Here is a 25,851-nt window from a genome sequence, read left to right on the forward strand (position 1 = left end):
TCACATAACTGGACCGTAGCATTTTAAAAATAGGTAAGGACACACCTTTTTTTTATACAAGTTAGGCAGTATAGGTATGAGGAAAGGGACAAAATATTTTTATAGTTAGACTTTGGCTTTTCTTCCACTAAATGTACGTACAGCCTTTTTTCAGTTTTTGAATAGGTAAGTGCTGAAATCCCTGTCAGTTTACTTTTTGCTATCTATATCAGTTGTGGAGATTTCCCTTCACCTTCTATTCAAGGGATACAACAGGAAGTAATAAGAAATCTCTGCAAAGTGGGGGCAATTTGCTTTAAGGCAGCAATCAACGTAACTAGGCCCCATTGGAGGATTTGTCTTCACCTCTTGTCTGGTGACATTTGAAAAATATTGTGTTCTCCATTACTTTCTGTCTTGGTGATAATGGTCACCAGGACAAACCAAGAGGGTGAATCTCACCAGCAGGGACAGAGATGACAATACAAACTTGTCCACATATATGAAAGAAATCCTGTGTAAAAAGGGGAGGAATGCAGTCCTCCTTGTTAGCTTGTATTTCTTGAATCCCAGTCTCCTGAAGCTATCCCCAAGATGGATTCCCCAGGTTTAATCCATCTTAAAAAGAAGCAGAAACATGTGCTCTTCTAATAGTACCTGCAGAATAGTATACATTTGATTTACATAGAATAATGGTTAACATTCTATAATAGTTTTATTCTGTAAAATTGGTTTGCTCCTATTTCTGATTGGAATCCCATTATGCATTCATCCCATGGGCAGACCAGCAGCTATCATAATAATGAGGATGTTGGTGACAGGAATAATTACCATATGTGTTAATTATTTAATGTGAATTTAGCTGTATACTAGTCTATGATTTTTACTACCCCTAAAGAGGGGGTTGAGGTTTACTAACAGGGCATGTTCCAATATTCTATTGAGCCGTGTGGGCAATAAGCACACTGAGCTCTACTGCCATTGATTGTCGAATTGGCAACGACTTCAGTTGAGTCTCTTCATGCTGGTGTACAGTCCCTAACAGATACACTTAGAGGAGATCTCTTAGCTTTTGAAAACAGGAATTATCGTCTCCTATATGTTGGACAAATCCAATACAGAGCAAGTAGCTGGACGAGGTACTATAAAAGCAATCTATACACTGAGGGCGACTGCATAACCTGTTTCCCATGGTGTACTTTTAATGTTATCCTGGCTATTAGCTAGTCCATTGAACTTAAAGTGTTACTAAACCCACAACAGTAAAACCAATCTGTATATGCAGTAAAGCATGCTTGTTATGCTCACTGTGGAACCTAAGGGGTTAATACTGTGCATTGTGTGAAAAGGCAGTTTGATCCTGTCTTCTCTGATCCTCCCCTTATTCCACAGTCCCCAATCCATCTCATGATAGTACAGAGCCTTGGGGGGACTCTGCACATGCTCAGCTTGGTGTGTATTGCTAGAGAGTTATTTTTGGGGGGGAGGGTGCATGTGATCGGCACAGGACCAATCAGCACTGTCCAGACCGAGCAGGGCTGCTGTTAGAAATCACCACATACAGCCTACCTGATAGGGCCCCCTCTGAAAATATAAAATTATATTTTTACTAAGATGCCACGGCTGCGATGCTATGTTGCTGCTGTTGTGCAGAGTATTGAAATAATGCGCTGGAAGCTTCTTGTATACAGCAATATTCTTTACTTTCATGGAGGAATGTCAGAACATGTCTTTTCAATGGAACAGGAACAAGGAGCATACAAGTACACATTATTTCAATACTCTGCACAGCAGGTTATGGGCCCAGCAAACCCAGCAGCACCCAGGCAATAGAAAGAGAACTCTGCAACAGTGAGCACTGTATACAAGCTACTGAAAGATGGCAAGTGGTTCAGATGTGAAGTTTGCAATTGCAAAGCTGAACAATGGCAATTATCAGCTTAAGCTTAAGCTAGAAATACTTCTGAACAAGGATGAATTATGGCAAGTGCTGAATAAAGACAGACCCACAAATGGAGAGACGGAGGAATGGGACAGGAAGGATGGACAGGCAAAAGCTAATATTAGCTTATTAGTGCAAGATGACCAGCTTATCCACATAAGAACAGAGAAAATGGCCAAAGGTATGTGGACTTCATTACAGAAACTGCATGAGCATTCAATCCTAAACAGAAAGCTATTTCTACTAAGACAGTGGTACAAGATGAGACTAGAAGAAGGCCAGCATATGTGTGACCACGGGAAAGCTATGCTAGAAATCATAAAGCAGATACGCACCATTAGAGAGGACATCAAAGATAACCATATTGTTGCCCTGCTCCTCTGCAGCCTTCCAGAGACATATACTGCTCTTATTAACGCTTTAGAAAACAGACACGAACAGGAGCTGACACTGGAATATGTCAAAGGCAAATTAATCGATGAATATGACAGAAGTAAAGAAAATACGCACCGTGATGACAAAGCTCTTAAGATGTACAAAGGCACGAAGCACTACAAAGAAAGCAGAGCCTGTTTTTGCTGTTGTGCATTAATCTATCCATGGCCTATTCAGGCGCCCGAAAAGGCCCTGCTCTTCGGGCGCCGGGCACTTGAATTACGGGGCTCTAATAGGCATCAAAAGAGGTAAACAGCAAGCGCCATGCTTGGCACTTGCAGTTCACTCAGCTGTGTTAGGAAAGCGAATGAATATTCACTTTCCTAACACTGAACCACCTCTCAGCCAATCAGGTGCTCGGGTCTGTTACCCATCACCTGATGGCAATTGATGGGCACAGTGGCTGCGTTTGATGGTACAGTGGCTGCGTTTGATGGGTACAGTGGCTGCGTTTGATGGGCACAGTGGCGGCAATTGATGGGCACAGTGGCGGCAATTGATGGGCACAGTGGTGGCAATTGATGGGCACAGTGGCTGCGTTTGATGGAACAGTGGCGGCGTTTGATGGCACAGTGGCAGCATTTGTTGGCACAGTGGCTGCGTTCGATGGCACAGTGGCTGCGTTTGATGGTACAGTGACTGCGTTTGATGGTACCGTGGCTGCGTTTGATGGGCACAGTGAGGCTGCAATTGATGTTTTTTTTTTTTCAGTTTGTTTGCGCCCCCGCAAAAAATTTTGAGCACCAGCCGCCACTGGTGTTGATCACTATCACCTGCCACTGGGTTTATTTATTTATACTGTTTAGCGCTACTATTTACTTTAGTTTTTACTGTAAATGCTTATTTATATTAATTTTATTTAAAGTAGCAGCTGTTGCACATTTAGGTTTCTTTTGGCGCAGTGGTGGTACTTGAAGAGTGGGTGTATAGATCTTTTTGAACCAGTTTTTGTTTTAAAACAAAAGAATTGTCAAAAGATCTGCGGCAAAAGGTAGTTGAACTGTATAAAACAGGAAAGGGATATAAAAAAATATCCAAGGAATTGAGAATGCCAATCAGCAGTGTTCAAACTCTATTTAAGAAGTGGAAAATGAGGGGTTCTGTTGAAACCAAACCCCAGTCAGGTAGACCAACTAAAATTTCAGCCACAACTGCCAGAAAAATTGTTCGGGATGCAAAGAAAACCCACAAAATAACTTCAGGTGAAATACAGGACTCTCTGAAAACATGTGGTGTTTCAAGATGCACAATAAGGAGGCACTTGAAGAAAGATGGGCTGCATGAGTCGCCAGAATAAAGCCAGTACTATGCAAATGCCACAAAGTATCCCACTTACAATACGCCAAACAGCACAGCGACAAGCCTCAAACCTTCTGGCACAAAGTCATTTGGAGTGATGAGACCAAAATTAGGCTTTTTGGCCACAATCATAAACGCTACTTTTGGAGAGGAGTCAAGGCCTATGATGAAGGGTACACCATTCCTACTGTGAAACACGGAGATGGATCGCTGATGTTTTGGGAATGTGTGAGCTACAAAGGTACAGGAAATTTGGTCAAAATTGATGGCGGAACATCTGCATTCATTAGCCAGGAAGCTGCGCATGGGACGTACTTGGACATTCCAACATGATAATAAACCAAAACACAAGGCCAAGTCGACCTGTCATTGGCTACAGCAGAATAAAGTGAAGGTTCTGGAGTGGCCATCTCAGTCTCCAGTCCTGATCTCAATATATCATTGAGCCACTCTGGGGAGATCTCAAACGTGCAGTTCATGCAAGACAACCCAAGAATTTACAGGAAAGATAAAAAGGGAGAACACCGGAAGCACCACCTAAGTGCAGTATTAAAATCAGGGCTTTAATGGCAAGGTACATATACACACTTACAAGAAGCAAGAAGGACATAAGCTCATCTGTTTTGGTGGTCCAGAGGGCTCCTCGTGCCCGGAAAAGATTCCTGGTGCGTGGCTGTGTTGATGGTTGGTCTGCAGCAAGAATTGTTACCAGGAATTTACAGGAACTGGAGGCTTTTTGCCAAGAGGAATTGGCAGCTTTACCATCTGAGAAGATAAAGAGCCTCATCCACAAATACCACAAAAGACTTCAAGCTGTCATTGATCTTAAAGGGAACAATACACGGTATTAAGAACTGGGGTATGGAAACTTTTGATTAGGGTCATTTGGGTAGTTTCTGTTGCCATTATGAAAAACACAGTTGATTGATAATAAATGGCTTCAACCAAACACTAACCATGAGTAAAAGAAAAGTTTTTGTGTTATCATTCATATTCTCTGAAAAATGGCCAAGAAATCATAAATTCTGCCAGGGTATGTAAACTTATGAGCTCAACTGTATACTGTATGCATTATACCGATCTATCCAGCAAGTGGCACTGTAGTGTGTATCTATGGTAATGTAGTCAGAGGAAGTGTTATCTTTCTCAGTGTATGTATTCTCTTATATTCCTGCTTTCTGTTCCATGAAAAGACATGTTCTGAGATTTCTCCATGAAAGTAAAGCGTATTGCTGTATACAAGAAGCGTCCAGCGCATTATTTCAATACTCTGCACGACAAAATTGACCCATTCACGTAAATTGCGCTGCTCTGCAAGTGCCCTGCAACCATGTGCAAAGCATACTATTGTGGTGCATTAGTGTGGGGTTAAAGCAGGTGGTGAGGTGTCATATTGCCTCCCTCAGCCAGAGGGAGAAAGCCAGCAGCGCTGCAGGGGGATTCACAAGAGTCACAAGGCAATACAGCTGGCCCTCCTGCTCGGCAGGTACCAGGACCCGCCTTTTGAACGGATTGGGTCTGGGCCCTGTACAGGAGGGCCAACTGTACTGCCTTATCAGCGGTCCTGAGACAGAGTGTCAGAAGTCATGCAGCCTCATAGGACAGTCAGAGGAGAATGAAAACTCCTCCTACAAGCTTTAACCAGTGCTCGGCCAAACACAGATAGAAGTCACAAGGCTGCTATATACTGCTGATGAGAAAGGGTATGTAGCAGTTCATATTTACTAAAATAATTGCATTTCAATGTTCTGTGTACTGTGGGAGACCAGATATATCGAATGCAGGATCCTGGTTTTAGTTACACTTTACTGTTACTCTTAGAGCCTCCCGTTTCTGTTTCTTTCTAAGAATACAAACTTGACAGAGGTTAAACCCTTCCCTAGTCTGAAAATGGTTATATGTAGACTTTACACTGGACTGCCAGGCTCATTTGCTATAATAAACTATTATCCAGTGTGATGATACTAGTGCTAATTTACATCTACAGCAGCGATAAGCCAAACACTTGGTTAGTCTCATCAATACTGTAGCTTGGCTGAGACTTCTAAGAGATATATTGCTATAAATGCTGCATCAAACCCTTTATATACCCTATGAACGCGCTCAAGTTTTTATACCTTTATAGGCGTCAGTCGCATTCGAAACTTCCTTTGACATGTAGAGGTCAGAAAATTCTCTTATGGCTGCAGGATTTCCCGGGATACTGGAAAGAGGGATTGTAACGTAGAGTCCTGGATAACAGGAAAATCAATGAGGCACTGACACCAGAATATAATGAAAATGCTTATTGGTTGGGTAAACATTTAACCCACTAATAGGGATTTCTACTTGAACACCACTATGTCAAAGTTTAAAGCATTAGAGATGCAACTTACATGTTGCTATAAAATCTCTTTATCTTAGAATATAAGTAAAAATAGTCATTGCTGCAAAGCCAGATTTACGGGAAACACTAAACCAAAAATAATGTTGCCATCTGCTTCAATCAACTTTAACGTTTTTGGACTAGTGATAAGATCTTCACACTAGTAAATCAAGTAAAGATAAGATCTTCACACTACAGGCATACCCCACTTTTAAGTACACAATGGGGTTTATTTACTAAAGCTGAAAAGTGCAAAATCAGGCTCACTTCTGCATAGAAACCAATGAGCTTCCAGGTTTTATTACCAAAGCTAAATTGAACAAGCTGGGGTTAGAAGCTCATTGGTTTCTACGCAGAAGTGAGCCTGATTTTGCACTTTCCAGCTTTAGTAAATAAACCCCATTGTGTACTTAAAAGTGGGGTATGCCTGTACTTTAGTTTCATTTAGTGTCTTTTGCTCGAGGCCCAGAAAAATGTAACAAGCCAAAGAGTGAGGCTGCCTGGCAGCATCCATCAGACACCAACAACATAAATTTTAGATGAATGTAGCTTTTATTAGACATAAGATAACCATTGCATGAGACCTTCACAGGCAAGGAGTAGTGGGAAGGTTTTCCTGATAAAGAAAGTCTAGCCTATGAGCCTTTATTACCCTAATGCATTACATGGAGTGAATGTTGTCACCTTAGGACAAGAAGTGCGTTACTGGCAGGATGACAAGGTGAAACTAAGGCCCCTTTCACACTGGGGCGGTGGGGGTGTCGGCGGTAAAACGCCGCTATTTTTAGTGGCGCTTTACTGATGTTTTAGCGGCGGTATTCAGCCACTAGCGGGGCAGTCTTACCCCCGCTAGCGGCCGAAAAAGGGTTAAAACCGCCCGCAAAGCGCTGCTATAGCAGCGCTATGCCGGCGGTATAGCCGCGCTGCCCCCGTTGATTTCAATGGGCAGGAGCGGTGTACACACCGCTCCTTCACCGCTCCAAAGATGCTGTTTGCAGGAGTTTTTTTTTCCTCCTGCCAGCGCACCGCTCCAGTGTGAAAGCCCTCGGGGCTTTCACACTGGAGACACAGCAGCGGCGGTTTCAGGTCGGTTTGCAGGCGCTATTTTTAGTGCAATAGCGCCTGCAAACCGCCCCAGTGTGAAAGGGGCCTAAAGGAAAAAAGTCTGACAAAAAAAAAAAGTAGGCACCACATCTAAAGAATGGAAAGGTGCAATTTGGTACGTTTATGGGTATGTACAGTGGGGAAAATAATTATTTCATCCACTGCAGATTTTGTAAGTTTGCCCACTTACAAAGAAATGAAGGGTCTATAATTTTTATCATATGTGTATTTTAAATGATAGAGACAGAATATAAATCAAAAATCCAGAAAAAACACATGATACACATGTTATAAATTGAGTTGCAGTTCAAGTGATAAAATAAGTATTGGATCCCCAAGCAAAACATGACTTAGTACTTGGTAGAGAAACCCTTGTTGAAAAGCACAGAGGCAAAACATTTCTTGTAGTCGGTGACCAGGTTTACACACATCTCAGGAGAGATTTTGGTCCACTCTTCTTTACACGTCTTTTCTAAATCCTTAAGGTTTCTTTGCTGTCGTTTGGCAACTCGAAGTTTCAGATCCCTTTATAAATTTTCTATAGGATTAAGGTCTGGAGACTGGCTAGGCCACTCCATGACCTTAAAATGTTTGTAACCCTCCCCCCCCCCAAAAAAAGATCCTGCTTCCTTAACCCCTTCCCGACGACCATACGCACATCTGCGTACTCGGCTTTCGGGGGTTATACCGGGATGATGCCCGCAGCTCCAGGCATCATCCCGGTACCGTTGTTTAGAGCGGGCGATCGGCTATCCAGTGATAAAAGCCGCTCGGCTGTTATACCGGAGGAGCGGGAGGGGACATCCCCCCCTCCCGCCGCCTCCCACCACTCTTACCGGGCCTCCCGTGCGATCGGGAAGCCCGGTGTCCAATCGGCCACCTTCGGCGGCTGGGGTCGGGCTGGGACGAAGCTGTGGGCTTTTCTGAATGTAAACGCGGAAGCGACGTCATGACGTCACTTCCCGTTTACTCGGCTGCCAATGGCGCCGAATTTAAAAAAATACACAGTATTCAGAATCACCGTTTTCGGCGATCTGAATACTGTGAAGTGCAAAGGAGGGATCGGGGGTCTTTTAGACCCCCGATCCCTCCATAAAGAGTACCTGTCACCACCTATTACTGTCACAAGGGATGTTTACATTCCTTGTGAAAGCAATAAAATTTTTTTTTTAAAAATGTTTTTTTTAAACGCAATTTACAAGTATAAAAAAAATTAAATAAATAAAAAAATAAATAAATTTTTAAAGCGCCCCCGTCCCCGCGAGCTCGCGCAGCGAATAAAACGCATACGGAAGTCGCGCCCGCATATGTAAACGGTGTTCAAATCACACATGTGAGATATCGCCACGATCATCAGAGCAAGAGCAATAATTCTAGCCCTAAACCGTAAAAAAAATTTAAAGCGTCGCCTATGGAAATTCATAGGTACCGTAGTTTGTCGCCATTCCACGAGTGCGTGCAATTATAAAGGGTGACATGTTTGGTATCTATTTACTCGGCGTAACATCATTTTTCACATTATACAAAAAAATTGGGGTAACTTTACTGTTTGGATTTTTTAAAATTCATGAAAGTGTCCCTTTTCCAAAAACTTGCGTTTAAAACACCGCTACACAAATACCGTATGATATAAAATATTGCAACAATCTCCATTTTATTCTCTAGATTCTCTGCTAAAAATATATATATAATGTTTGGGAACTCTAAGTAATTTTCTAGCAAAAAATACGGATTTTAACTTGTAAACACCACATTTCAAAAATAGGCTTAGTCATGAAAGGGTTAAAGCAGGGATCTCCAAACTACTGCCCTACAGCTGTTGCGGAACTACACGTCCCATGAGGCATTGTAAAACTCTGACATTCACAGACATGACTAGGCATGATGGGAATTGTAGTTCCTAAACAACTGGAGGGCCATATTTTGGAGACCCTTGCCTTAAAGCATGCATAACAGCACAGTGCTTGTGCTGTGCAATTTGGCTCTTCCTATCACCTAAAATACCTGGCTGATCCTGCCTGGTGCTGCCCTCCCCCCTGCTGAGCCCTGACACCATGGTCGGTTTACGTGCCTCCATCAGCCGCAGCTATCTGCAGCTCTCCTCTGTCCTCCTCTCCCCCTCCCCTCCTTGCCTGTCAGCTATTCTGTGCCACTATGATCCCTGCCCCTTCCCTTCCTGCTGCTATAATAACTGTATTACAAACATCCCATCCCCTCTGTTAGCTAACATTATCTGTCCTAGTGTCTGTGCTGAAAATAAAATGCAGATTATACCTTATATCAGAGCGTCTCCCAGCGCTCACGTGACTCCTCGGCTCTCTCTCCTCCCCAGCTGACGTCAGCGGGAGTTCTCGGCCCCTCCATGTATAGCTGTCAGCTGGGGAGAGGAGACAGCCGAGGAGTCACGTGAGCGCCGGGAGACACTCTGATATAAGATATAATCTGCCTTTTTTTTCATCACAGACACTAGGACAGATAATGTTAGCTAACGAAGGGAGTGGTATGTTTGTAATACAGTGGCTTAACAACCACTTTAACATGCTTCTTCTTAAGTCACTCTTTTGTTGCCATGGCGGTATGTTTTGGGTCATTGTCATGCTGGAAGCCCCATCCATGACCCATCTTCAGTGTTCTGGCTGAGGAAAGAAGGTTCTCATCCAAAATTTTACAATACATGGCCCTGTCCATTGACTCCTCAATGTGGCAAAGTCGGCCAGTACCTTTAACAGAGAAACAACCCTAAAGCCTGCTATCTGCTCTCTTGTGTCCTCTCCCTTCCCCTCCCTGCCTGTCTGCTGTTACCAGCAATCCCCCCCCCTCTCCTGCTGCTCTCATAACTGCAGCTAAATCGTCTTGTCCCTTCCATAATAACATAATAAGTGTCGCTGTGCCTGTGTAGGGTAAAAAATCTTCCGACCTACCTATATGAGCTCCGCTCTGGGTGCTCAGCTGATGCGCAGCTCCCTCTCTCTCTCCCCTCTCCGGCTCACGTCTGCGGGACTGCTCGGCCTGGCCCCGCCCACTGCAGCTGTGAGCCGGAGAGAGAAGATAGCTGAGCACCCGGAGCGGAGCTCATATAGGTAGATCGGAAATTTTTTTACATTACACAGGCACAGGGACACATGTTATTATTGTACAGAAGGGATAAGATGATTTAGCTGGAGTGGGTTAAAAAGCACTTTAAGGATTTATAGAGAAGATCTGTAAAGAAGAGTGGACCAAAATCCCTCCTGAGATGTCTGAAAACATGGTAATCAACTACAAGAAACGTCTTACCTCTGTGCTTGCCAACAATGGTTTCTCCACCAAGTACTAAGTCATGTTTTGCTTGGGGATCAAATATTTATTTTACTCACTGAACTGCAACTCAATTTATAACATTTGTATCATGTGTTTTTTTCTGGATTTTCTGTTGATATTCTATCTCTATCATTTAAAATACACCTATGATAAAAGTATAGACCCTTCATTTCTTTGCAAGTGGTCTGCAGGGGATCAAATAATTATTTTCCCAACTGTATATAGAAAAGCACTAGGGTCACAGTTCAAGGACCTCATGGAACAGAGGCTTGCATATCTATACTATTAGGGGAAACATATTTTTTTGGTTGCATTATTTATAAAGGTCATTGGCTTTTTCTGCGTATTGGCCATTTTATTCTGAATATGTGGACACTAAAGCCGTGTACACACAAACGGAATGTCCGACAGAAAAAGTCCTACGGAAGCTTTTCATCGTCTATTCCGAACGTGTGTATGCCTCATCGGACTTTTTTTTTTCGAAAATTCTGACGGACCTAGAAATGGAACATGTTCTAAATATTTTTCGATCTAACCAATTCCTATCGGGAAAACCGATCGCCTGTATGCTGTTCCGACAGACCAAAAACGACGCATGCTCTGAAACAAGTACGAGACAGAAGCTATTGGCTACTGGCTTTTGAACTTCCTTTTTCTAGTCTCGTTGTACATGTTGTACGTCACCGCGTTCTGGACGGTCGGACTTTGGTGTGACCGTGTGTAGGCAAGACCGCTTGAGCGGAATTCCGTCGGAGTTCCGTCAGAGAAACCTTCGGAGTTTATTCCGACTGCAAAACCGGTCGTGTGTACATGGCATAATAGAAATAAAGAAACCTAAAATGTGCTTTTTATAAAGCTACTGCGGAATACCTACCATCAAAATAATACCCGCCAGGTCCTCCAGCTAGCAAAACACCTTTCTATAAAAAAAGAAGAAAAAGAGAACTTTGTACAGTTGCTTTATCAACAGTAGTTGAAAAATGCTAGTAAACGATCCTTTATATGGTTGTGCATAGCTGCCCAAGGGCTTGTGTTGATAGGTAAATGCAGCATGTTTTGAAATACCTCTAAAGCTGGCCACACAATGATCATTTTTTTTATCCAATGGGCTGAACAAAAAACAGATTCCTCTATCCATGCTACACAGCGCCAATGGATGAATCTCCTGCTGGGGCTATTGTGTTTTCACAGCTGGCCCTGTAGGCCAGGGGTCTCCAACCCCCGGGCCGCGGCCCACTGCCGGGCCGTAGCCTGTTTGCAGCCGGGCTGCGAAGGCTGCACTTTCAGAGGTTTGGCAGGAGCGGGCGAGCAGAGATGACATCACCTCTTGCGGCCCGTCCTGCATCACAGCTGTTCCGCCCACACAGCCGACAGCGAACACAACACTGTCTGAGGTGTTGTGTGAGAGCAGAGAGATGATGTCATCTCTCACCGCCCGCCCCGCCCCACTACTGTCCAATCCTCACAGCTGGCGCGAACACTACACTGAGTTTCGGCGGACGAGAGATGAAATCTCTCACTGCTCGACCCGCATCGCCGCATGTTCCACCCTCACTTGGCAAGTGACAGTCCGCATCTGGGAAGTGACAGTCCCCATCTGGCAAGTGACAATCCACATTTGGCAAGCGACAATCCACACCTGGCAAGTGACAATCCCCATCTGGCATGTGACAGCCCACATCTGGCAAGTGACAATCTCCACCTGGCAAGTAGCAGTCCACATCTGGCAAGTGACAGTCCACATCTGACAAGTGACAATCCCACCTGACAAGTGAGAATCCCCACCTGGCAAGTGACAATACCCACCTGGCAAGTGACAATACCCACCTGGCAAGTGACAGTCCACATCTGGCAAGTGAAAATCCCCACCTGGCAAGTAACAGTCCCCACCTGGCAAGTGACAATCCCCACCTGGCAAGTGACAGTCCACATCTGGCAAGTGACAGTCCCTACCTGGCAAGTGACAGTCCCCACCTGGCAAGTGACAGTCCACATCTGGCAAGTGACAGTCCCCACCTGGCAAGTAACAAGCTGCATCTGGTGGTAGGCGATCGTGGCAAGTGACACACTCGGGGTTCCCACTGATTCTGCATTATGGCGAGTTGAACTATTTCTTTTTTATTACAATGTAATAATGGAAATTATGCGCTTCAATCATCATGATACCATATCAACCATGGTGTTGTGATGATTGAAGCATCAACACCAGCCATTTCCCCAACAAATCGCCTGCGAAAAAACGCATCTCCCCAGGCCTTAGCATAATTTTCTTCCACACAGCCAGTCCCCGGTGTCAAAAAAGGTTGGGGACCGCTGCTGTAGGCTGTCAAAATGCCCTGATGGATGCAGCTGCTGACTGACTTAAATTTTTTACCAGCAGGCTCTTTGAAAAAAGTCGATCAAATGATTAACTTTTGTTGAACAAAGCAAAACTGGAAGAATCACCCACTGAGCTAATTTTGGCCAGTCCCTAAGTAACCAGGTGGAATTTGCACAGTGCATCTAAACCTCATACTGACCTTCATCAAGCTGCCTCTGCATTCCAACTGACTTGAAATTGGGAGAAAAGTGATTCTGACAGCAAAAAAGACCATGTACATAGGCTTTGCAACTCCTATAGCCCTCCCCAGTGTAATGGTCGTGCATCCAGGGCACAAATATAGCTGTGTGTGTAGCAGCCATTTTGTTCATGTCTCAGTTCATCTCATCCATGTTGTTATGTGAAGGGCATAAGCACATAAGACCTTTTCCTCTCTTCCCCCCTCCTTTCAGTTCATACAATCCACAACCCTGAGCTGCATTGCAGACATCTCTTATCAATCTTTCATAACATATCTCAGGGGCCATAAAACTGTCGAGCTTGCCTGCTTGAGGGATGAGAGAGTTAACAGAAGTTGGGTCATAAATACCTCGGTTGGAAAACAATACACATATCTGCCTCTAGGTAGAGTCCATCATCCCATCATCATCCCAGCATATTCCATAACTTCCAAAATAACAGCACAGCCAGAATATATAATATAATCATATATACTTTTCTCAGTTAATGTGTAACGTTTCAAGTCCAGTCACCCCTATGTCAGATTATATGGAGAAATCTGAAACCTACCATATTTATATTCATTTCAAAGCAAATTACACGTTGGACAATAATCTGCTGGTTAGCAAACTATAAACTGTAAATATACAGAGATATGAATACTGTATAACTGTATCTGGGACGTAGTCGTAACTGTGGTGACATCCCAGCAACCACCCCTTAGACCAGATGATTGGTCAGATGGTCTCTGTCAACACCCCATTTGATGTCAAGAAAAGTGGAATGCATCCACATTTGGACAGCTCTCATGTCCCATCAACCAAGGAACATCTGTCAAGTTATGAAAGCCAATTCGACCTTTTCATTATTAAACCTTATTTTGAAAAGTGTTAACTTTGTCCCTAAGCTTTCAATGCAAACTAAACAAATCCCTGTCTCTTGAAGAGCGCTACTCTATACAGTAAATCTCTGAATATACCTGTCTGTGGTGACAGCATGTGTACAGACATTTATTTTTCACTATTGTTCTTGCTAATATTGTGAAGGGTTTATAGGCTCAAAAGTTATCTGGTGGCAGTTTGGAGTTTAAAGGGTTAACTGCTTAATTAATTTGGTCCAGTGACGATCGCTCTCAGGCTGCTGTTACCTAAATTGTGGTCTCACAAGCTCAAAAGTCTTTGTGCAGGGTACAGATGAGAGTGGCATTGTTACATAAGTGACAGCGCGGTATGAAATTGGCTAGTCCTTTGTCACGAGTTGGTGAGGAGGCCAGGGATCTGATACCCCCATTTGTCACACCCAGTGCCTCTGATGAGAAGGTCCTAAAAAACTGGCTGCTATGGGTATCGCAAAGTTCTAATCCAAGAAAAGAACCAATCATTATTCTAACCTACGTTGTAGTATAACTGATGTGGTAAAATATAATCAGAGATTTGAGACTGGATCCCAACACAACTAGTCAGTATTGCAGTTGTAGCCGCAGAGCCAAACTCTGGTCCTAACTGCAGATGTCCACCAGAGGGATTGAAGGTGACCATCTATAACTGCATGGCCTATGTCCTGATTGCTAAGCAATTCCACATGATGCTAAAAAACCCAAGGTTGTGTCCATCCTCAGAGGACCACATGGATCCAATCTTCTGAAAGCTCTCTACACCCATACAGTACTCTTTAGTCATCTGAATCATCATATATAATTGAGACCAACAAAAAATGTACCATTGGTATGGGGATAAATTATCATTCATAAAACAGCTATCACTATTAATTGTGTAATGCTATGAAATAGGTTTGTGTGACAGGGTCATCTTGTATTCAGAAAAATGCATTAGGAAAGAATGTGTAATTTGCTGTCTGGTTCTAAAACTGCTGTCTGGTTCACCTTCAGTTTTCACCCTGGAGCTTTCCTTTAAAAATGCTTGACATGCCTAACTCATCTCCAACCTAACCTCTTATGCCGCGTACACACTGTCGGAATTTCGACCCGCAAAAGACCAATGAGATTTTTTCGTTGGAAAATGCGACCGTGTGTATGCTCCATCGGTCTTTTGCTGGCGGAATTCCAGCTAGCAAAAGATTGAGAGCATGCTCTCAATTTTTCGGTCTGGAAAAGTTCCTATCCGAAAATGCAATCGTCTGTGGCAATTCCAATGCGCAAAATCCCTATGCATGCTCGGAAATAATTTGACGCATGCTCGGAAGCACTGAACGCCATTTTCTCGGCTGGTCGTAGTGTTGCACGTCACCGCGTTCTTGACAGTCGTAATTATAACGAACTTTTGCGTGACTGTTTGTATGCAAGGCAAACTTGAGCGGAATCCCGTCGGAAAAGCCGTCATATCTTTTTCCGACGAGAAAACCGATTGTGTTACGCGGCATAAAGGCTTCTGTAGTAGCATACATATACTTTTCCCCCCTCTCCACTCCGACTGCCCCTAGGCAAGGTACACTCCATGATATTAGTAAAAAACGTATTATTGAAACTGTTTGGATGCACATGTGCGCATGTATGCGCGTGTGTGCATGCATGTGTGCGTGGATGTATGCGCATGGATGCATGCACGCTCGTCTTCCCCAGACATGTACTACAAAGGGGAGGTCTCTATGGTTGGTGGATTATCCCACGAAACTACTTTAAATTGTTTAGATGCACATATGTGCATATGTATACATGTACGCATGCATGTTTATGTGCATGCATCTACTTGGATATATGCACACCCTCTTTCATGTATATGTACATTTTTTATAGTGGGTGGTCTCATGTGTGTGGGGGGTTCACAATCCCAGCAATCCATCTAATACTTGTCCTTTCTCTGTCTCTCTTTTCTTACATTATTACAGTTAGGGATATATTTCGGAGGGCCAGCCTGGTTTGTCCTTTGTGTGGGACTCTGCCCATGTTTCCCCTCTTGCCACCGTTGGACCCTTCCCACCAGCGTTGGTGCATTTACTCACCCCGTCGGGCCGGGGGCCCCACAGGCTGACAGCTGCAACATGTAACTGCTTTTAAATGTCAAAATCTGGACAGGAAATCTATCCTAGAACTACATAGTTCATACGGTCAGTGTTTAAACACACTAAAACGCAAGGTACGATGTGATCACACACGTACCGATTAGTTTGTGTATAACCAATATTACGTATCTAATTTGTGTTTATTCTGTTTAAATTGCAGATGGTTGTAGGTTCTGCGATAAAATCGCATACACCCCTGATGAAGAAATAGCATTTTCGAAACGCGTTGGGTATTCTCTGTTGTGCTCACCTTCAACATAACAGATTTTTGCGATTTGTTAGCTGTTCTTTTTTGTAATGTGACTATATGATTAGTCTTGTCCAGTATCCATTGATGATTTTTTGATATGTATAGTGTATATATGTGCTCATTATTTTAAACCTATGTTTCTTAATAAAATCTTATATACTTTTTACACCACTCTCATACCTCATTGCGCTATTTATCCCTTTCCAAATATCCCACCTAGAGGAAATTCTATTTTTTCAATGTCTTGTTACTCGGGATGTGGGATAATTTAGTGCGTATTCTGTGACATTGAGCACTTTTTCAATTATTTTATACTTTATTAAGAGGGTGAGCCTTGGTGGTGGGAGGCGTCATTCATTTGACTTGTACTAAAACCTTCATAGTGAAAAGAATCATGGATACTAATATCTTTTACGTTGTGTTGTGTGCTACAAGACCATAGGTACACTTTAAACCTATTCCCCAGGGATTGCAGACTAGGAAGAAGATAACATTTACTGTCTGTAGCAGTCTTCAGTAGGATTACTGACAGATTTCAAGATTAACATTTTTTATCTTAAAACTAAAGTCCAGACAAGCAAATATGAAATATTCATACAGTGCCTTGAATAAGTATTTATACCCCCTAAAATTTTCCACATTTTGTCATGTTACAACCAAAAATGTAAATGTATTTTATTGGGATTTTATGAGATAGACCAACACAAAGTGGCACATAATTGTGAAGTGGAAGTAAAATGATAAATGGTTTTCAAAACTTTTTACAAAATATTATCTAAAAAGTGTGGGGTGCATTTGTATTCAGCCCCCCCGAGTCGATACTTTGTAGAACCACCTTTCACTGTAATTACAGCTGCAAATCTTTTTGGGTATGTCTCTACCACATCTAGAGAGTGAAATATTTGCCCATTCTTATTTGCAAAATAGCTCAAGCTCTGTTAGTGTCAGGGCTGGGCTTTTAACAGCTCTCTTCTCAGTGCTCAGCCTGTTCAGCTGTCAGATAATTACCAGCCACTTATTGTTTTCTCAGTGATTCACCTGGTTACCATTACCTGCCTCATTAGTCCAGCCTACAGCCAGCCCATTTTGGCTATTTGGGCTACCTTGCACATTCCTTCAGGGCCTTTACCTGGTATACATATCCAGTGTGTTTCTCTGCTGTGTTCATGTTTGACTTTTGTCTGGCTGACTTTTCTTCAGGTTCCTGATCTTTGGCCTCTGACAACACTGATTCCTAGCTCCGAACACCAACACGTCTGACTAACCATTTTGGCTTCCTTACCCTGGCTTCTGTTTTTGACTACAGTCCTGATTTGTATTATTTTTACTATTACATTAAAGGTGTGCTTTGCTGCATTTTCTGTCTCTGTCTGGTTCATGGTCCCTGACATTAGGCAAAGACCATGAATCCAGAAGATGCAGGCAATCCACTTAAATGTAATATTTTTTCCAGATTGGATGAATCAGTTTGCCATAGCGTTACAGACGCTCCTGATTCGGACTGCACACCTGGATCCTCCCACCCTGGCTGTTCCAGTGGTTGCAGGTCGTCCCTGCTGCTGCTCCCGTCTCTGTGTAGGCACCCGCCTCTAATATTACCTCTGTGAGAGGTATGACCAGTTCTACTCCGCTTTTTCGGGGCGATCCAGTTCACTGCAGAGGGTTTCTCAACCAGGTTGGAATATATTTTGAGATGCTGCCCCAGACGTTCCCTAGACAGAAGCAAAATAGGCATCATTATTTCTTTGCTTTCTGATAGAGCCTTGGCTTGGGCAAACCCTCAATGGGAGACACAAAAATCTGTTGTCCAGAATTACCCTGGGTTTGTGGCCTCCTTTGAAAGGGTATTTGATATTCTGGCTCGCTCCACTTCTGCTGCCAAAAGCCTCATCTCCATCAGAGTACGAGAACTGTTGCCGACTACACCATTGAATGCTGTACTCTGGCAGCAGAACTTGGTTGGAACAATGAGGCCCTCATGGCTGCTTTTTCTTATGGTCTCTTGCAGATTGCAGCCGTAGACATTCCTATAAATCTTGAGGAGTTGATCTCGTTTGCCATATTTATTGATACCAGATTCCGAGAAAGACCTTCAGTTAAGGAGCGATTCCGGAAGCCTCCTGTATGTTTGGCTCCGAGCTTTGCATTCCCACAAATGCCTCCTTAACCTCCCATATCTAATGAAAAGAACTCACCGCTCCATGTGTAACTAATACGCTCACTGGAACACAAACCCAAGTGCTAGCCCCGGCTCACCTCTGTGGTAAATTGTCAAAATAGGAAACAGCTGCACCTCACGTGGGCTCCAAGTAAAGATTATTGGAATATGAAAGTATCCAAAATGACACCAAAGGACACCAGCAGTGGTCAAGGTAGACATGTTTCACACAACAGAAATGTGCTTAATGATTAATCATTAAGCACATTTCTGTTGTGTGAAAAGCGTCTACCTTGACCACTGCTGGTGTCATTTTGGATATTTTCATATTCCAATAAACTTTACTTGGAGCCCCTGTGAGGTGCAGCCATTTCTTATTTTGACCTCCCATACCTCCTGGGTCCGAGTCCTCCAGTGAAGTAGAGCCCATGTAGCTGGACTTCCCACATCTCTCTGCTGAAGAGAGGGCCTTTAGGCGGAGGGAGAGATTGTGCCTTTACTGTGTCAAGGCAGGTCACTTATTGAAGTTTTGTCCTACCCGTCCAGGAAACGCCCACACCTGAGGTCCTGTAGGGGACAGACCTTAGGTGGCATCTTTGCGTCCCCAGTTATCCTGAAGGATAAACCTCTAGTTCTCGTTATCCTTTCCTGGTCTGAGTTTTCCATTGATACCCAGGCTCTAATTGATTCTGGGGCTGCAGGCTTGTTCATAGATAGTGCCTTTGTGTCAAAGCACTCGATACTGCTGCAGCTTCGTGCTTCCCCACTTGCCATTGCGGCTATTGATGGGAGACCTTTACAGCCTGCCATGTGATTCATGAAACTGCTTCGTTGACCATGGCTGTGGGGGCTCTTCACCACAAGATAATTCAATTTCAAGTTGTTTCCTTACTTCATTACCGGTGGTCATTGGTTATCCTTGGTTACAAAGGCACAATCCCTCTTTTGATTGGCGTCATGCTGTGATCCTTTCTTGGTCACCACAGTGCAGTAATACATGTTTTCAGAAAGTGATCAAGGTCTTGTGCACGTCTTCACTCTCCTCGTTGCCAGAGGTATACCGTGAATTTAGTGATGTCTTTGACAAAGGTCAGGCTGGTATTTTGCCTCCACACTGGTCTTAGCATCTCATGCTGAATCCATTGTTATTGTCCTTTTAGAAGCGCTTATTTAATCTTGGAAATGTAAGTGTATATTCTTTGTTTTCACATTAAATAATCTTCACAGAATTACGCTATGTGCCCTCCTTTTTCTTTTTCATCCGCATGGTTGGGTTGATCTGTCCATTTTAAAAACAATTTGCTGATATCCACCGTCCTGAACATCCTTCTGGAGACTGTGTCCATACAATGAGCCCGATTCGTTTTGAGTACTTCACAAAGTCTGATTGACTCATCAGGTGTACACCTGTATGAGTTCAATCCCTCTGGTAAGCGACTGGTGCTTTTGGTGGTGGATCTTCTATCAATTTTTTTTATATCCTTTTTATGATTTCATAGATTGTCACTTATTTCATTGGATTTCTTATTTGGATTATTTCTATAGGACTTTTTTTGGTCCCCTATCCTCATTTATGGACACTGTTTTTTTACTATGTATACAGTATGTCATAAAGTACACTTTATATTTTTTCACATATTGAATTCAAGTTCGTAATTCATCTGTTAAGCGCTGTACATTTTCACTTTTTTTGAGCTCCTTGGTCAGCCGAAAATTCCATAGAGCCTTACCCTCTGTGAAGTCATCCAGCAGGCTCTGCAAAATGTCACGGAGCGTTCACCACAAAAGATTGTATTCAAAAAGCTTGATAGCTGTTATGCTGCTAAGCCTATTCTCTCTCTTAACTCCCTCTCGCTCCAACAGGAAATACCGCACTGGTTACCGCCACCAAAAGGGTGTGTTAAATATTGCGCTTTTTTTTAGTTCCTGTTTCGTTTGTGAATTGGACTTAACAGATTACCGCACAAATTTTTGCGATATTTACCGACAAGTTTTTTTCCCCTTTATTTACCACAAAATTGTTATTTTTTTTATTTAATGACTTTATTTACCGCATGGGATAATTTATGCAAATGAGTAGCCCGATACCCTAACCGCTTGCAGTAAAGCTTAGTGGATTGACCCCTATGTGTCCTGTTCACCCCACAATGCTGGTGTCATTTGCAGTGCGATAAAAAATGCTACATGTACGCTTTTTAATGCAATGCAATACACGCAAATGCACATCAGCACAATGCAAAATATTTAAGGAAAAAAGCCTTTTTATTTTGTCCCTTACAAGAACCCATAGCAATTTAACACGCAAAAAAACACATGTCAACACACATTAAAGTATGTGTTTTCATAAAAATGCGCACCACTGGAGGGCAGGGCACATCCATTTTTCAAGCACTCTAATGCATTTTAAAGCACGTTTAATGTGTGAAGAAGCTATTATACAGATCAATCGCACAGCACTGTCTGAGAGGGCAGAAGACCTGCTTTTTCCCTACTGCAATTAACACTTACAGGTCTTGTCCCTCCCCCAGCCTGTGATTAGACAACGAAAGGAGAAGCAGCTGACTGATGAGCTCATCTTTCTGCCACTTTGCTCTTTCTTCCTATAAAGGTGTTCCTTTTTAGCACATGAGCACTACAGTACAACTGATTGGTTCATTGTTTTTCTGTTTTCTCTCCCAGGCTGAGCTCTGCTGTACAGTGACTGTGAGAGGTTAATACCAAGTCAAATTTAGATACTTATGCTGCTTACATTTAACCAAACACTTATTTAGTTAGACATCATTAACCTTTTGCCGACTAGCCGCCGTCATACTGTGGCAGGTCTGCTCTCCTGCGCAAACCACCATAGGTTTACGTCGGTCTGTGCTAGAAGGATAGAGGGTGCGAGCGCCCGCCGCACCTTGCGGGAGGGTGCCCGCGGATTTGATGTCTGCCGGCGACTCGTGATCGATGTGTACAGAGCCAGAACGTGGAACTGCCTATGTAAACAAGGTGATTCCCCGTTTTGCCTAATGACATGTCAGAGATCTTCTGTTCCCAGTGATCGGGAACAGTGATCTCTGTCATGTCCTAGTGAGCCCATCCCCCCTACAGTTAGAACACACCCAGGGAACACACTTAACCCCTTGATCACTCCCTAGTGTTAACCCCTTCCCTGCCAGTGTCATTTTTACATTGATCAGTACATTTGTATAGCACTGATCAATGTAATAATGTCACTGGTCTCCAAAAAGTGTCATTTGGGGTCAGATCTGTCTGCCACAATGTCGCAGTCCCACAAAAAATTGCAGATCGCTGCCATTACCAGTAAAAACAATAAAAAAAAGTCCCTAAATCTATCCCGTAGTTTGTAGACGCGATAACTTTTGCGCAAACCAAATCAATATACGCCTATTGCAATTTTTATATACCAAAAATATGTAGAAGAATATTTTCGGCCTAAACGGATGAATACATTTTTATATATTTTTTTGGATATGTATTATAGCAGAAAGTAAAAAAAAAATGTTTGTTTTTTTTAAATTGTTGGTCTTTTTTTGTTTATAGCACAAAAAAATAAAAAACACAGATGTGATCAAATACCACCAAAAGAAAGCTCTATTTTTGGGTAAAAAAAGGACATCATTTTGTTTGGGTGCAGTTGTGTGACACTGTACCCAAACAAAATGATGTCCTTTTTTTACCCAAAAATAGAGCTTTCTTTTGGTGGTATTTGATCACATCTGTGTTTTTTTTTTATATACCTGTCTGGAGGTTCACTTTAAATATATTTAGTTATGCAGAGGTGCAGAAAGAATCAGGTTTACAGTATGTTGTTAATTGGCATTCTTTTGGGTTTTTTTTTTTTTATATAACTAAAGGAATTGAACTTACCTTGCTTATTTCTGTGCTAAATCCAATCTCACAGTAACGGTTATCGTTTGCTGTATAATAGGAGACACAAAGACATTTCCACATTTCAGTTATTCTTTTGTACAGGGCAGTGCAATGTAAAAAGGACAGTATTGCAGAGAAGCCATTTAAAATTTCTTTATCTAATCAGCCATTGGTAAGCCAAAATCTATTGGAAGTTATATTGCTTATAGAGTTTTTTCTAGAGTTTTTCAAAGAGTATTTTAAGAAAAAGCATAACACACAGCGTTATTCAGCCGCCATTACTAGCAAATAAATAAATAAAAATGCCATAAATCTATTCCCTATTTTGTAGACGCTATAACGTTTGCGCAAAACCAATCAATATAGGCTTATTGCAATATTTTTTTTACCAAAATTTTGTAGAAGAATATATATCAGCCTAAACTGATGAATTGAAGAATTTTTTTTTTTTAAATTGGGATATTTATTATAGCAAAAAGTAAAAAATATTGTTTTTTTTTTTTCAAAATTGTCGGTCTCTTTTTTGTTTATACCCTGTTTCCCCGAAAATAAGACCTAGCATGATTGCCGGTGATGGCTGCAATATAAGCCCTACTCCCAAATAAGCCCTAGTTAAAGTCCTTTCAGGGTAGGGCTTATTTTCGGGGAAACGGGGTAGGGCTTATTTAGGGGGTAGGGCTTATATTGCAGCCATCACTGACAATCACGCTAGGTCTTATTTTCGGGGAAACAGGGTAGCGCAAAAAATAAAAACTGCAGAGGTGATCAAATACCACCAAATGAATGCTCTATTTGTGGAAAAAAAGGACATAAATTTTATTTGGGTACAACATCGCAGGACCACGTAATTGTCAGTTAAAGCGACGCAGTGGCGTATCGCAAAAAATGGCCCGGTCAGGAAGTGGGTAAATCCTTCTTGGGCTGAAGTGGTTAAAGCGGACCTTCCGTCATTTTTTCAGCTTTCCATCTATTAAATCTTCTGCCCTTGTTGTTTTTACTTACTTAGTAAAACATTTTTTTCTGACAGTAAATACCTTATACAGCCCTTATACAGAATCACAGTATAAATAAAATAATATGCAAAGTGGTTAGAGGGAAGCTTCAGAATGGCAAAGATGTTTTTATTACAAATTATGTGAACAGACTGCAGTTCCTCTTTAATAAAAAAAAAAAGGTAAAGATCGGAACTCAAAGTGTAAATCGTCTGTTATTGTATCTTACATGATCTCATTTTAAACCTGAACTCCTGGCACAAAAAAATCTTATTTAAATATATTCCTCAATGGTCATAAAGGATATAAATATAAATCCAATTTGTGTGCATCAAATGCCTTTTATAAATTAGTTATTAATTAGTTAAAGTAACAGTGATATCATCGCCAGGGCTGGTGCTAGACTATTTTGTGCCCTAGGCAAGACCAGCTACTTGCACTTGTACTTCCGATGTCTTTTAGTTTATTTTTGTTATTTTATTTTTTAATTATTTTAATTATTTTTTAACATGTTATTTATTTATTTTTTTACAATTGAATTTTTTTAGGACCCCTGATGGGGGGCTTTGGTGAAATATCAGGGGTCTGATGATTCACCTTTGAGACAGAGAAAGGAGACTGAGAACACAGCCCTCAATCTCCATCTCTGGAGCCTCAGCAGCACAGAATAAATGAACAGGAATAACTCTGTGCAGAAGCTTCCCGTTTATTCATAAACTGAGGCATAGTAATCAGTAATAGGTATCGGTACCGATCACTGACTGTCATTTCAGACAAGGAAGGGGCCTGTAAATGACACATTTACCACCCTCTTCCCCGCTTTCCATCCTGACAGATCCCCTGCAGCAGCCTGCAGGAGAGGAAGGAAGCTGGATGAGCTGCGGGGGGACAAGGGGGCCCAGGAGAGAGCACAGCGGGGCCGGGAGAGATCAAAGCAGGGTTGGGAGACAGGAAACAGCGGTGCCCAGAGACAGGAAGCAGCGGGCTGAGACAGATCAAAGTGGGGCTGGAAGAGATCAAAGCGGGGCCGGAAGAGAGGAAACAGTGGGTCAGGGAGAGAGGACAGTGGAGCCGGGAGAGAGGACAGCGGAGCCTGGAGAGAGGAAACAGCGGGGCTGGGAGAGAGGACAGCGGAGCCGGGAGAGAGGAAACAGCGGGGCTGGGAGAGAGGAAACAGCGGGGCTGGGAGAGAGGAAACAGCGGGGCTGGGAGAGAGGAAACAGCGGGGCTGGGAGAGAGGACAGCAGAGCCGGGAGAGAGGACAGCGGAGCTGGGAGAGAGGAAACAGCGGGGCTGGGAGAGAGTCAACAGCAAGGCTGGGAGAGGAAACAGCGGGGCTGGGAGAGAGGAAACAACGGGTCTGGGAGAGAGGACAGCGGAGCCTGGAGAGAGGAAACAGCGGGGCTGGGAGAGAGGAAACAGCGGGGCTGGGAGAGAGGAAACAGCAGAGCCGGGAGAGAGGACAGCAGAGCCGGGAGAGAGGACAGCGGAGCCTGGAGAGAGGAAACAGCGGGGCTGGGAGAGAGGAAACAGCGGGGCTGGGAGAGAGGAAACAGCGGGGCTGGGAGAGAGGACAGCGGAGCCGGGAGAGAGGAAACAGCGGGGCTGGGAGAGAGGACAGCGGGGCTGGGAGAGAGGACAGCGGAGCCGGGAGAGAGGAAACAGCGGGGCTGGGAGAGAGGACAGCGGGGCTGGGAGAGAGGACAGCGGGGCTGGGAGAGAGGACAGCGGGGCTGGGAGAGAGGACAGCGGGGCTGGGAGAGAGGACAGCGGGGCTGGGAGAGAGGAAAGCAGAGCCGGGAGGGAGGAAACAGTGGGGCTGGGAGAGAGGACAGCAGAGCCTGGAGAAAGGAAACAGCGGGGCTGGGAGAGAGGAAACAGCGGGGCTGGGAGAGAGGAAACAGCGGGGCTGGGAGAGAGGAAACAGCGGGGCTGGGAGAGAGGAAACAGCGGGGCTGGGAGAGAGGAAACAGCGGGGCTGGGAGAGAGGAAACAGCGGGGCTGGGAGAGAGGAAACAGTGGGGCTGGGAGAGAGGACAGCGGGACTGGGAAAGAGGACAGCGGGGCTGGGAGAGAGGACAGCGGAGGCGGGAGAGAGGACAGCGGAGCCTGGAGAGAGGAAACAGCGGGGCTGGGAGAGAGGACAGCAGAGGCGGGAGAGAGGACAGCGGAGCCGGGAGAGAGGAAACAGCGGGGCTGGGAGAGAGGAAACAGCGGGGCTGGGAGAGAGGACAGCAGAGCCGGGAGAGAGGACAGCGGAGGCGGGAGAGAGGAAACAGCGGGGCTGGGAGAGAGTCAACAGCAAGGCTGGGAGAGGAAACAGCGGGGCTGGGAGAGAGGAAACGACGGGGCTGGGAGAGAGGACAGCGGAGCCTGGAGAGAGGAAACAGCGGGGCTGGGAGAGAGGAAACAGTGGGGCTGGGAGAGAGGAAACAGCGGGGCTGGGAGAGAGGACAGCGGGGCTGGGAGAGAGGACAGCGGAGCCGGGAGAGAGGAAACAGCAGGGCTGGGAGAGAGGACAGCGGGGCTGGGAGAGAGGACAGCGGGGCTGGGAGAGAGGAAAGCAGAGCCGGGAGGGAGGAAACAGTGGGGCT

At 43.9% G+C, this 25,851-nt stretch overlaps 1 protein-coding gene across 1 annotated transcript in view; it reads right to left on the minus strand.

Moving 5' to 3' along the window:
* LOC141114176 (integrin alpha-IIb-like) overlaps nt 1-25,851 on the minus strand; it is a 162,022-nt gene that overhangs the window by 101,977 nt on the left and 34,194 nt on the right. Inside the window, exons 5-7 of the mRNA XM_073607709.1 lie at nt 22,263-22,312; nt 11,299-11,344; nt 5,773-5,886 (exon numbers count right to left, since the gene is read on the minus strand). Of these exons, the coding sequence (XP_073463810.1) occupies nt 5,773-5,886; nt 11,299-11,344; nt 22,263-22,312 (210 nt within the window). The remainder of the gene's footprint in view (nt 1-5,772; nt 5,887-11,298; nt 11,345-22,262; nt 22,313-25,851) is intronic.

This window comes from Aquarana catesbeiana, linkage group LG12 (assembly GCF_042186555.1).
Source record: "Aquarana catesbeiana isolate 2022-GZ linkage group LG12, ASM4218655v1, whole genome shotgun sequence".
NCBI lineage: Eukaryota > Metazoa > Chordata > Amphibia > Anura > Ranidae > Aquarana > Aquarana catesbeiana.